Source organism: Macaca nemestrina, chromosome 17 (genome assembly GCF_043159975.1).
Source record: "Macaca nemestrina isolate mMacNem1 chromosome 17, mMacNem.hap1, whole genome shotgun sequence".
Taxonomy (NCBI): Eukaryota; Metazoa; Chordata; class Mammalia; order Primates; family Cercopithecidae; genus Macaca; species Macaca nemestrina.
Window position 1 is genome coordinate 91,804,204 of NC_092141.1, and position 12,515 is coordinate 91,816,718.

The following is a 12,515-nucleotide window of genomic DNA, read 5'->3' on the forward strand; positions in this document are numbered from 1 at the left end:
TCTCAGCTCTTTTCCTCCAGGGATGGGTCTTTCCTCCACAGCAGGGTCCTTGCTTTAAGTCTGTAGCCTCTCAGGGTCTTCGGTGGAAGTCACGGCTTTCCCTCCCGTCCTGCTGGGCCCTCTGAGGGTTGCACAGTCTCCAAGTTCTCTGCAGCACTCGGCCTCCCAGCTATTCTCTGACAGGTGCGTCTGAGTCTCGCGTTGTGCTTCCTCATCTTGGGGTGCCCAGGGATCCACGGGAATTTGGGGGCAGAGTTTTGGGGCCCTTTCTCAGCAGCTCTCTTCTCCTCTCCTCTCCCCCAAATATGAACCCTCCACCCAGTGAGACTGCTGCTCCCGGGGCCGTTTCCCTGGTGCAGTTTAGAAAGTACCCCTGCGGGGAGGAGGTGGAGGTGGTGCACCTGCAGCTTTCCCTCGCTGGGGATTGTTGCCCTACCTTGGTTGCCATCACCTGCTGGCCAACAGTGGCTTTACGCCTTCTGTCCGAGTCTCACCGTTGTTGAGGTCAGGAGGGCACGTACGGAAGCAGCCTGAGGTCATCGTCTTTGTGGTGCTATCTGATCTTTGTGAGGTGGCTGCGCTGCGCACTTCCATGAGGAGAGTGGCGGCTGCGTGCACGTGCCTGTGGGGCGTTAGGGGAGACTGGGGTCTGGGGTGTGCACCTGCCTGTGGGGCGTTAGGGGAGAGTGAGGGCCGGGGTGTGCCTGCCTGTGGAGTTTAGGGGAGACTGGGGGCTGGGGTGTGCCTGCCCATGAGGCATTAGGGGTGAGTGGGGGCCAAGGTGTACCTTGGAGTTTAGGGGAGACAAGGGGCTGGGGTGTGCCTGCCTGTGGGGTGTTAGGGGAGACTGGGCCCGGGGTGTGCACCTGCCTGTGGGGCGTTAGGGGAGAGTGGGGGCCGGGGTGTGCCTCCTCGTGAGGCATTAGGCGTCTTGCTGGGTGCCTGACGGTCTCCGCCACAGTCTTACGATGGCTGATGATACTCTGTTCATCCTAGTTACCCTACATAACAGTGTACCCTTAAATTTAGTAGCTTGAACAGTGCACTTTTTCCTCACAGTTTCAGTGGGTCTGGAATCTGGATGTGGCTCAGCCAGGTCCCCAGCCAGGGTCTCTCCTGAGGCTTTGTGAAGGTGCCAGCCTGGCCACTGCCATCTCAAGGCCTGCGTCGGGGGGTTCTGCTTCCATGCTCCTCAAGGGTTCCGTCGGGACCCGGCGCCTTGTGCGCTGTTGGCGGGGACCCCTTTGAAGTCCTTACCACGTGGGCCCCTCCGCAGGGCAGCACACACCGTGGCAGCTGGCTTCGTTGGAGGCTGAGAGGCGGGGGGAAACCGCCGCTGTTTGAAAGGTGGCAACTCTCGCCAGACTCTGCGTATTCTCTTCTTTGGGAGGGAATCATTGGGCCCATGCCACACCCTGTGTGAGAGGAACGCCAGGAGGTGGGGGTCACGAGGCCATCTTGGAAACCCCCATTCTCCTTGTTTCCTAGACTTGGAAACTGAGTGCCAGAGAGCTGGAGCTAGGATGAGTCATTTGAGGCAGGTTGATGGTGTCACCATCAGTGTGTGAGTTCTGGTTCTGCCTCCGAAGCCCAAGTTGTTTGTCCTCTGCAAAGCTGTCTCAGGCTACAGCCACAGCAGCTGCCCTGAACTCTCACTGGACACCTTTTCTGCATGAGACCCAGTAAGCGGGACCCACAGCCAGGCTACCTGCCCTGCGCTCACCCTTGGCAGGAGCAGTCGTGTTCGAGGGGCCCTTGCTCAGTGCGGGGCTGGGCTGCACTCCAAGCACATACTCTCACCGCTCCTCACACAGCTTCTGAGTAGGTCTGTGTTCCCATTTTATAGCGGGGGAAGTGGAGGCGTGGAGTGGCTCAGGAGCTGTGCAGACTCACACAGCAAACAGGCGTAGAGCAGGCCTGACCAGGAGCCGGGTCCCGGGGCCTGTGCCGTGGGCCCCGTCGGGGATGACGATGCAGGTGCCCACGTGAGTGTGAAGAGGGCTACACGTTGCTGCCTTTTGAGGGGCATTCGGGAGGCAGGATCTGTAGGAACTGGTGACGGGTGAGACGCAGCTCCTGGCGATGAAGGGGACATGCGTGGCCTGGGCGGTGGCAGTGGTGGCTGTTCAGGAAGCAGAGGGTCCCGGAGGCCGGGTGCTTCCCCGGGGAAGGTGCTGGTCCTGTCGTCTGTGTACCCATCATCATGCCTTCTCTCCTGACTTTCCATAATCAAAACTGGACAGCAGGTGAGGACGCTGTGGAATCGCGGCGTGCGTCGTGGCTCACACCAGGGTCGTCCTGGCAGTTTGTGCTGATGGCGGTGCCTCCGGGTTTCCCCTTCTTATCCGGTCTCTGCAAAGTGCGTGGAATTTTCACAGGCATCCTTTAAGATTCAGTGACAGTAAATGACTGATTTCAGTCTTCAGGATGCTGTGAGCTGCAAAGCCGATCTGAGGATGCTTTGTTTGCACAGGTATCAGCGTGGCTGCCGATCCTTGGCTGCAAATCTGCAGCTTCTCGCTCAGGGCCAGAGCGAGCAGAAGCCGCTCATCCCGACCGAGGATGACGACGATGACGACGACGTCCCAGAGGGCGTGGAGAGCGTGATAGGTGCGTGGGGTCTAAGCGGCGGCCTCTGCTCTTGGGCATCGTCAGGCCAATTCCCCTCCACTCCAGGACCACACTTCCTTCTTCCCTTCCTGGTGCCAGCACTGTCTGGCCACCGGTTCCCTTTGGCCAGTGCATGGTCACTGCCTGTCCTCTGGCTCCTGAACCCAGGCCTGTCCCTGCCTGTGGACAGTCTCTTCCTGTGTGCCATAGAAGCCTCCCTACCTTCCTGACCTGGGCAGCTGGGCGTGTCTTCAGGAAACAGTTCTCCCAGGAAATTGAGTTGGGGTCCCTGGGGCTCAGGTCTCTGGCTCCTTGGCCCCTAAACCCTGCTCAGTTCCTTACCTCAGGAGCCGTTTCAAACTCCCTTAAACCACAGTACACCTTGCAGGGGTCTCCATCCACTGCCCTTTTCTCCTCCTGTGGGGTCTCCTGCTGCACAGAGACAGCTAGAGCCGCCAGCGGAGCCCCTCACGGCGGCCATCCTGGGACTGGCTGCTGTCCACACACTGTCCTGCCCTCCTGCTGCGGGTTGGATGAGGTCTTCCCTGGACCCAGGCAGGGCCTCGTGTCCCCTCCCTGTGAGGCCCCCATCCTCCCAGTGTCCCCAGCTTCCCGATGGGCGGGCGGGGCCGCGCTGCCTGTGCTGTGCCGCCCTCTGCTCACATCCCCTCCGCTCCCTCCAGGGCCGGTTTCTGCCCAGAGTCATCTGCACCCCACCTCGACCGTGACCATCAGGGCGCCTGCGGCGCCGTTGCCAGCCCCGAGCCAGCATGCACTCTGGCCCTTCCCTTGACCTTTGCTTCTCAGAGCCCTCCCTGGTTGCGTGGTAGGCGCCCGCATCTGTGCTGGGCGGCTCCAAGTCCCGGGCGGGGTCCTGGGTCTGCCCTTTCCCCGTGTCCGCCACCTGCCCCAGGCTCATTCCTGTCTCCCACCCCCTGCGGGCAGTCCCCTCTGCCTGCATTCCAGCTGCTGTGCTGGCTCCAGACTGTCCCTCCACCCTCCCCTGTGGTCACTCAGTGAGCCTCTCCTTCCGGGTCTTCCCAGGGCTGCTTGGTGCCCTCAGGCTGAGGCTTCACCCCTGCTGGGGCTTGCAGGGCCCTCACCGTGTGACCCAGCCCCTCCCCGCGTCCTCTGGGCTTCTGTGTGGTTCTTAAAAGTTCAGCCAAGGCCTGGTCCCTGGGAGAGACGTCTTTCTGCAGCCGCTGTCCAGGGCTTTTCTCTGGAAGCTTCCCAGCCCACTTCGGTCACCCCTGAGCTGTGGGCCCTTCCCCTGGCCTGGGTGGGGCCCTTGATGTTGGCCTTCACCTGGGGGCAGGCAGGCAGCTGCTCCCTGTCGCCTGCTTTGATGGGGTAGATCTGTTTCTTAGGAACAGAGGACTTAGGAATTTGGCTGTATGTGATTATTTGAGAAGGGAGAGAAGGAAATGTTCTTTTCCTGTCATTACAATTAGTATTGTTAATGTAATTCCCTTCATCGTATGCACTGAGTAGCTTATAGGATGGGTCACCTTTAGGCTGGGAAACTAGGAACTTGGTGTGGACTCTGTCGTGCATCACCACCTTCTTCCTACAGAGCAGCTGCTGGTCGGACTGAAGGACAAGGACACTGTTGTGCGGTGGTCTGCAGCCAAAGGGTAGGTGTCCGCGGCCACAGAAGCACCCTGGGGAGTGGACCAGCCTCTCAAGTGCGATTCAACAGCTACAAATACCCGACAACTTTGGAGTGGCAGCGTGGCCCCTCCGCGGCCCCCTCCAACTTAACGTGTGTTACTTCATGGCGTGAAGATGGTTCCCGAGGTGGAGCTTTAGGCTCCTCCGTCCTCTTGCCTCTGGCTGGCCCTGCCGGGTCACGAGCAGACCAGGTTTACCTGTTTATCTTCAAAATGTTCCCTTGTTTTTCCACATCCTCCTCACTGTGCCCCCCTACCTGTTGTTCCCCACAGATGGGGGTCACGGCTTCTACAGTGATGGTGCTCAGGGAAGAGCCCTCTTTTGTGGGGTGAGCGAGGTGCCAGCCCCTCACTCACCCCTCACTAGCACCTGTCATACCAGTGGGAGCCGACACACACCCTGCATCCCGGGCCTCAGTGGAGGTCGTGGGGCAGATCTAGTAGGGCCTGGCCTTGAGCACAGCAGGTGGAGCCCTGGCCTGGAGGAGCTGGTGGCCCTGTGGGCTTGGGCTGTGCAGGGACAGTGATATACGTGAAGAAGGTGCTGAGGTGTTGGAGGTCCCTTCTGTGGAGGGGATGAGGCAGGTGCAAGGGCTGGCAGGTGCTGGGGGGCAGAGAGGCCCCTGCTGTAGAGAGGATGAGGCAGGTGCAGGGACTGGCAGGTGCTGAGGTGTCAGGGAGGTCCCTGCTGTGGAGGGGATGAGGCAGAGGCAGGGGCCGGCAGGTGCTGGGGGATGAGGCAGGTAGAGGGGCCAGCAGATGCTGGGGGATGGGGAGGCTGGTTTTTGCCCTTGCTCTCTTGTGCATCTATGCTGGGTCAGTCCATACGATGAGCTCTAGGAGGAGCTCCACAGGGCTGCAGGGGCTCATATAGGCCTTTGTGTTGCTGTTCACGGGGGATGGCTTCTCAGCCCGGAGCCTTCTCTGGTTGAATGTGATAGGCCCACGCAGTGAGAGGCTGGGCAAGCCTTCCCAGGGTCCTTCCTGGAGGCCTCTGGCCAGGACCTTCCCCGCAGGGCCATCTCCAGGGACTTGGACCCTGTGAGCCAGCCCCAGGCGGCCTCCCTGTGGGGCCGTGAGCCCATCTCACCTGGCCTGAGGGGAACCTGCGCAGTCAGTATTTGGGGCGGCACAGAGGAAGCCCTGCTCCAGTAGGGAGGGTCAAGGGGAAGCCCTCAGCGTTTGCCTGCTGCCTCGCTGCCCTCAGCCGTCACTGGTGGCCTGCGGTGTCCGCGTCACGGTGGTACATGGTGACCTGCCCCGTGCTCCGTGTGCTCACTCGTCCCTTTTGAATCTGGCTGGCTTCAGACGTGTGCAGGCTGCTTTACCCTTCGGCGTATTTTACCACGGGGGCTCTGAGCAGGGTGTAGGCTTTCCTGGAGTCGGCCCTCCTCTCCTGGTCTCTGGAGGAAAGGCTTTTGTTCAGGACGTTCACACGTGTCACGCACGCCCTTGGCGACAGGCTGGTGCCCCTGACGGATTGCTGCGTTTCTCTTTCAGCATCGGTAGGATGGCTGGCAGGCTTCCCAAAGCCCTGGCGGATGATGTGGTCGGGTCTGTGCTGGACTGCTTCAGGTATGTGAGAAGAGCCGGGGAGGTGTGTGGGCCTGACCCTGAGTTGAGAAGCCCTGGCTTTCTTTATACCCTTTCATGCTTTATTTTCATTGAGCTGTTTGTCAGACTCCAGAAGCTCTTTTTTCCCCCTTTTGAAGTTAAACTTGAGAACTCTTGTTATTTCTGGTATGTTACTTTTATCAACTCCTTTCTATTTAAAAACCTTAAGGGAAAGAGAGTCAGTTTAGACATATACCCAGGTAGATGTTTGTTCTGAAAGGAAAAGCTCTATTGAGTGAGTTGGGGCTGCTCCAAGAGCTTTCTGTGGGAGGTTCGGGTCTGCCCCTCACCTGCCCGTTAGCCACGTGTATCACTCAGACCTTGCAGTGAGGCTGGTGTGGCCAAGGCCTGAGTTCAAAGTTGAATTTCATTTTAATGAAATGTGAGGCTTTGGGAGGCCAAAGTGGGAGGACTACTTGAGCCAATGAATTCGAGACCAGCCTGGGCAACGAAGCGAAACCCCATCTCTACAAAGAGTTAAAAAATTAGTTAAATGTGGTCCCAGCTACTTGGGAGGCTGAGGTGGGAGGATCACTTGAGGCCAGGAGTTTGAAGCTTCAGTGAGTCATGATGATGCCACTGCTCCAGACTGGGCAACAGACTGAGACCCGGTCTCAGAACAAAACTGAATTTAGACAGCCACATGTGCTCTGCTGCATTTGTCTTGTCAGCCTTCAGGGAGTTGAGCCTTGCGGCCGTATGGCTTGTGGGTGGTAGAGGTGTGGGCTGGAATGTGCAGGTGGCAGGGCCTGGGGTTTCAGCCTGGGGCCTGCAGACCAGCCCTGGTGTGGTCACACATATGAGGCATCGATCTGTGACCTCCCCAGGGATTCTTCCTTTTGCTTGTGTAAATGTCTCTCCCAGTTTTGGAAGCAGAGGACTGAGAACAGGCGTCCAGTTTGCTCAGGACTCCACTTTTGCTTGTGTAAATGTCTCTCCCAGTTTCAGAAGCGGAGGGTGGAGGACAGGCGTCTGGCTTGCTCAGGACCCTGGGCGTAATGTCTCCCAATTTCAGAAGCGGAGGGTGGAGGACAGGCGTCCGGCTTGCTCAGGACCCTGGGCGTAATGTCTCCCAGTTTCAGAAGCGGAGGGTGGAGGGCAGGCGTCCGGCTTGCTCAGGACCCCGGGCGTAATGTTGCTCTGCATTAGCCCTGACACCGTGGAGAAAGCTGTCTGTCAGCACTTTGGAGGCTCCAGTTCGTGCTGCCTGTGAGTCACCAGGGACAGCTCCGGCAGCTGTCCACAAAGTCTTGTTTTCCTTCTGGAGCAGGTTTCTTGTGCACTTAGCCTCCAGCCTGCTCAGTGACAATTTCAGGAGCACAGGAAACAATGTGTCAGATATGGGTCATGTTTTTCAGAGCAGTGAGCACGCGTGAGAAATGTTCTTCCAGTGGAAACGTTCCTAGCAGAAGCACGTTCTTTATTGTAACCGCTTGATGGGGGGCGGGGTTGAGGGTGCTCCAAGCTTGGCTTCTCCGTAGGACGAGACCTCCAGCCTCGTTCCAGTGTGTCCCTGGAGCTCCAGCCTCGTTCCAGTGTGTCCCTGGAGCTCCAGCCTTGTTTCAGGTGTGTCCCTGGAGCTCCTTTCTGGTGGTTGTGGTGGGCGTACGTCCTCCTGTCACCTGGTGCCACCTGCGGCCTTCACAACAGTGTGGTGGGCTCCAGGCCGGGCCTGCCCATGCCTCTCTGGACTTTGCCTCTCTCCTCCGGCTGCTGGGCTGCCTGCTCGTCAGGCCTAGTGTGTCTCCTGAAACTCACTGTGTGTCTTTCCCCCCACAAGGTGCAGCCTCTCTGGATTGTGTGTTCCTTACTCCAGCTCACCATCTTGGTCTGGTTTCATTTGTCCTGGCTGGTTTAATCTTCACGTGCTTCTTTACCTTTATTTTTGTTATTTTAATGCTCTCATTCCATTTTTGTAGCTAGGTTCTGGGACAGGGGGGCCTTTTTACTGTGGATTTCTCAGGACCTTTAGCCCAAAGCAGCTACAGGGCTGTCACCCTGAGTCCTCGCGGATGCAGCTCTGGTCAGCGCCTGCCTCCCCTTTCCCTGTGTGCTCAGCATGTGATTATCAACCATGGCATAGAAAGGTGCAGCCTCAGAGCAGGATGTCTGAAGACACCAGGAAGCCAGGAGTTGCTGGTGCGTGGGGCGGCCCACAGCCCTGCGTGGTGGCTGCTCCAATCTTGTCCTTCCCTGGGATGTGTGGTGAGCTACCAGCCTCTTCTGAAACGGGTTGGAGAAAGGGCATTAATTATATTAACTGTAAGAACACCCAGCACCCAGGACGGTTAACTTACTCCCCGCTCCATTTCTGGGCTGGGTTATACAGAGTGGAGCTGCACCCATCCCCAGGGGGTTCAGGACCTGTGTGGCTGGTGTGGCTGTCCCCAAAGCACGCACGACTCCCTGAGGACCTGGGGCCCCCTTCCGACTCCCATCCCTGGTCCTGCAGCATTACCCAGGACCCAGGACGTAGTGCCAGACCACAGGCTGTGGCAGAAGCAGGGTGCCTTGGAGAGGAGTGTGTCTGTGTCTGTGCCAACCCCATTGGGTTCTTCCATGAGCAAACCAAGTGAACCTGTGCCCAGGCCCAGCTGTGGGTCCTGCTGACTTGCCCGAGCGTCTTCTGAGGCACTTGGTGTGGAGCGTTTGGAAGCCACGGCACCACGCTGTGCCCCCGCCACCCGCCCCCACCCTGTGTCAGCAGGAGCCTCCCCACATGGGTTCCTTCCTGCTCCAGCTTTACAGTTTCACTGAGGTTTTAGGCTGGGTGATATGTTAGTTCAGAATTGAAACTGAAGGGAAGAAGAAGAAGACAGCCTCCCCCGCTCCACAGTGGCCCGGGGCACCCGTTCCTCGTCCCTCATCCCCCTGGGGACTGATGCAGGTGTGATGGGTACAGAAGTGTTCTTTTTTTTTTTTTTTTTTTGAGACGGAGTCTCGCTTTGTCGCCCAGGCTGGAGTGCAGTGGCCGGATCTCAGCTCACTGCAAGCTCTGCCTCCCGGGTTTATGCCATTCTGCCGCCTCAGCCTCCCGAGTAGCTGGGACTACAGGTGCCGCCACCTCGCCCGGCTAGTTTTTTGTATTTTAGTAGAGATGGGGTTTCACCATGTTGGCGAGTCTGGTCTTGATCTCCTGACCTTGTGATCCGCCCTCCTCGGCCTCCAGAAGTGCTGGGATTACAGGCATGAGCGACCGCGCCCGGCTGTTTTGTTTTTAGAGATGGGGTCTTGCTGTGTTGCTCGGGCACCATGGTAGCTCACTGCGGCCTCTACCCTCTGAGTTTTCAAGTGATCCTCCCGCCTCAGCCTCTGCGTAGCTAGGACTACAGGTGTGCGCCACCATACCCGGCTAATTATTTTATTTTATTTTGTAGAGATGGAGTCTTGCTGTGTTGCCCAGACTAGTCTTGAACTCTTGACCTCAAGCAATCCTCTTGCCTCGGTCTCCCAAAGTACTGGGTCTATAGGCCTGAGCCCTGTGCCTGGCTCAAATTGTTTCTTTCATTTTACACAGATAGTGGCTTGCTTGTCACGCTTCTCCACCAAACGCATCTTTGAGGCCATTGGACGTTAGTGCTGTTTCCCTTGCACTTGGTAATCTGAGACCCATGTACCTGCGACTCTCTCTCTCTGTTCCTCTCCCACTCAGAGCTTCCACCACTTTCTGTTGTCTTCCCTCCCGAGACCCCGCTGTGCGCCCAGGAGCGCCTTCAGCTTGGGTCTGGGGCAGGAACTCGCCCCCAGCTGCTTGGTTTCTTGCCCCTGGTGTCCATGGCCAGGGCCCCCTCTCCGGTTCGGCGGTGCCGCGGGCGGCTGGGCCTCTCAGGCGAGCCTCATGCATGGATGGCACCCCCTGGACCCTGCCGCCCTCGCCACCGTGCCGCAGTGAACACGTCTGATTTGGAAGTAAACATTGGCCTGACAGGCATTTGTTTTGGTATTTTTAAGTCACGGTAACCTTGGTATTTTGTCAAGTTCATTCAGATGTTACTAAATCTTTGTGAAAGGTGTGAAGCATCTTTCTCCAGTGAAAACCCTAAAGGACACAAGTGCTGATGTGAAAATATGCAAGGGCTCGTGGAGCCTCTGGGCAGACAGTAAAACACCTGGAACTTGGAAAAAGTATAATTGTGGTTGAGGCAGTCGGTGACAGTGAGCTCTGAGGAGCAGCTGGTGTCTGTCTCAACCTCTCCTCTCCTCTGGGCTGGGCACGCCACAGGCGAGGCAGCCGCCGGGTGGACGGGCACTCTCCGATTTTCCTAAGTATTCTTGTCGCTGTTGATTGCCAGCTAGTCATACAACTTAGTGGGTTTTCCTAAACATTTCTTTGCTGTCAAATCAATTTAATGAGAATCAGTAAAAGCCTCAGCAGAGCTTCTGAACCCCACCCCAGGGAAATTAGTAAATATAAAATATTATGACTTGATCAATGGGCATTGCAGTTGTTCATTAAAAGTTCGTATTTCAAGTACTGTGAAAAATCTCGAAATGCCAATTCATTATTCCAGCTTTTAATTTTGAACTTGACTAAACGGTGGGGTGTCTTCCTGCTGCCTTTTCTACCGGCATCTTCCTGTGCTAGGATTCCTGTTCTAATACTTTTAATACTGTTAACACTTTTCTGAAGTATCTTGTTTCTTTCTATGGGAGCGTGGGTGTTGCCCGTACTTGGAGTGATACCACTGTGGTGGGGAAACTGCACCTGGGATGGCACGGACGGGACGGTCTCTTTGTTTGGGGACTGACCAAGACTTGTCCTCACTCTCGGGAGATCTGAAGAGGCCCTGGGGTGGGCACGGCTGTTGTCTTTGTACTCAGTCACAGTATGTTATTTCTTCACCCATCTGATTATTTTTTTATTTTGAGATGGAGTCTCGCCCTGTCACCCAGGCTGGAGTGCAGTGGCGCGATCTCAGCTGACTGCACCCTCCGCCTCCCGGGTTCAAGTGATTCTCCTGCCTCAGCCTCCCAAGCAGCTGGGATTGTAGACGTGAGCTGCTGTGCCCAGCCTTGATACTTTAAAAACTTATGAATAGGTTTTAGTGTGTCTTACAGGTACAGGATATGGACTTGCCAAGCTGTGCTCCTTGCCATGCTGTGGGCTTTGAACCAAAAACTGACACGTGAGCTGTGGTCTCAGGATCTTTGTTGCTCTCAGTTTCCAGGAGACCGACAAGGCGTGGCACGGGGGATGTCTGGCGCTGGCAGAGCTGGGCAGGAGAGGCCTGTTGCTGCCGTCTCGACTCGTGGATGGTGAGTAGCTGAAGCACGGTCAGTTGTGTCACCAAGGCTGTCCGTGGCAGGCCGCGGCCGTTTGTCTGATCCCATCTCCGCAGTGTGGCCCTGCCACAGGCACACACAGAAGAGCTTGAGAACGAGGTCTGTCCACCTTTTTCTCACATCGGCCTTCGTAATTTCCTAATTGCCTCTTTTTTCTGCTGTGAAATTTTAATGCCACCGATTACCCTGTGTACCTGGTTTTAGAGGGCCACGAATCCTTGTAATGTCTGATTTTCTTACCCCCCACAACCAGTTTTCATTCTTGAGGGACGTTGTTGCCCCTTAAGGACACATGCAGTGGCACCTGCTTCAGTTCTAGAACCAGGTACCCCTGGCAGCATCCTAGGCCACCTGGAGTGACGTGGTGCTCCCTGGAGATGAGGCTCATGCCGGTTTGAAACCAGGGTGGGAACTGGGGTGGAGGGCCAGAGGAGCTCTGCAGTGGCCAGCAGTGGGGTGGGGACAGAGGGCACAGCATGGTAGACGCAGGGGCACGGTGGGGACAGAGGGCCCAGCGTGGCAGACGCAGGGCACGGTGGGGACAGAGGGCCCAGCGTGGCAGAGGCAGGGGCAGGGCGGGGGCAGAGGGTGCAGCGTGGCAGACGCAGGGGCACTGCCGCAGACCCTCTGTTGAGCAGCGGCCACACGCAGCCCCGTGTGTGTTTGGTGAGGACGGTCCCTGGGTGTGGCTGGCAGTGCCCTCTGCGGGCAGGAAGGAAAGGATGTCTGTACAGGATAGAGTGGGGGCCCATCCTGAGAGGACCTCACCACAGACACTTTGTTCTGTCCAAAATAAAGACGCCTGAGATGTGGTGGCCCCGCGTCTTCCCGGTGCGGAGCTGTGGTGGCGTTTGAAGCGACTGCTTTGCACTTGGCGTTGTGATGTGTGGGGAGAGCTTGTAGAGCCGGCAGTTCTTTTTTTTAATGTTTCTGCTTATTTTTTTTCAGACTTCTTTAATTTTTAGACTTCTTTATTGAGTTTAATTTACTTACCATAAAATGCACTCACTGAAGTGCACAATGAAGTGGTTTTGTGTATTTACAGAATTGTGCAACTATCGCCATAATTTAATTCCTGAACATTTTCATTGCCTCCGAAGGAAACCCTGTGTTTAAGAACTCACTGCGCTCTCCCCAGCACCCTCGCCCCGGCAGCCACATCTCCGGTGTCTCTGGAAATTTGTCTTTTATAGACATTTCATAGAAGTGGAACCTACAACGTGTGATCTTTGGTGTGTGAATTCTACCACTGAGTTCCTCTGTGTGGTAGCCTGTGGAGTGCCTCCTTCCTTCCTGTGGCAGAGCCTCGTCCTGCTGTGTAAATGCACCACACACTAC

The 12,515-nt window shown here is 56.7% G+C and overlaps 1 protein-coding gene across 4 annotated transcripts in view; it reads left to right on the plus strand.

Moving 5' to 3' along the window:
* Nucleotides 1-12,515, plus strand: part of LOC105469397 (tubulin folding cofactor D) — a 185,303-nt gene that overhangs the window by 43,538 nt on the left and 129,250 nt on the right. For all 4 annotated transcript variants that reach the window (XR_011615237.1, XM_071081895.1, XM_071081896.1 and 1 more), the window contains exons 10-13: nucleotides 2,474-2,610; nucleotides 4,184-4,244; nucleotides 5,781-5,855; nucleotides 11,056-11,150. Coding sequence is in view for 3 of the 4 variants with exons in the window: in XM_071081895.1 (XP_070937996.1) it covers nucleotides 2,474-2,610; nucleotides 4,184-4,244; nucleotides 5,781-5,855; nucleotides 11,056-11,150 (368 nt within the window). In the remaining variant the exon portion in view is untranslated. The remainder of the gene's footprint in view (nucleotides 1-2,473; nucleotides 2,611-4,183; nucleotides 4,245-5,780; nucleotides 5,856-11,055; nucleotides 11,151-12,515) is intronic.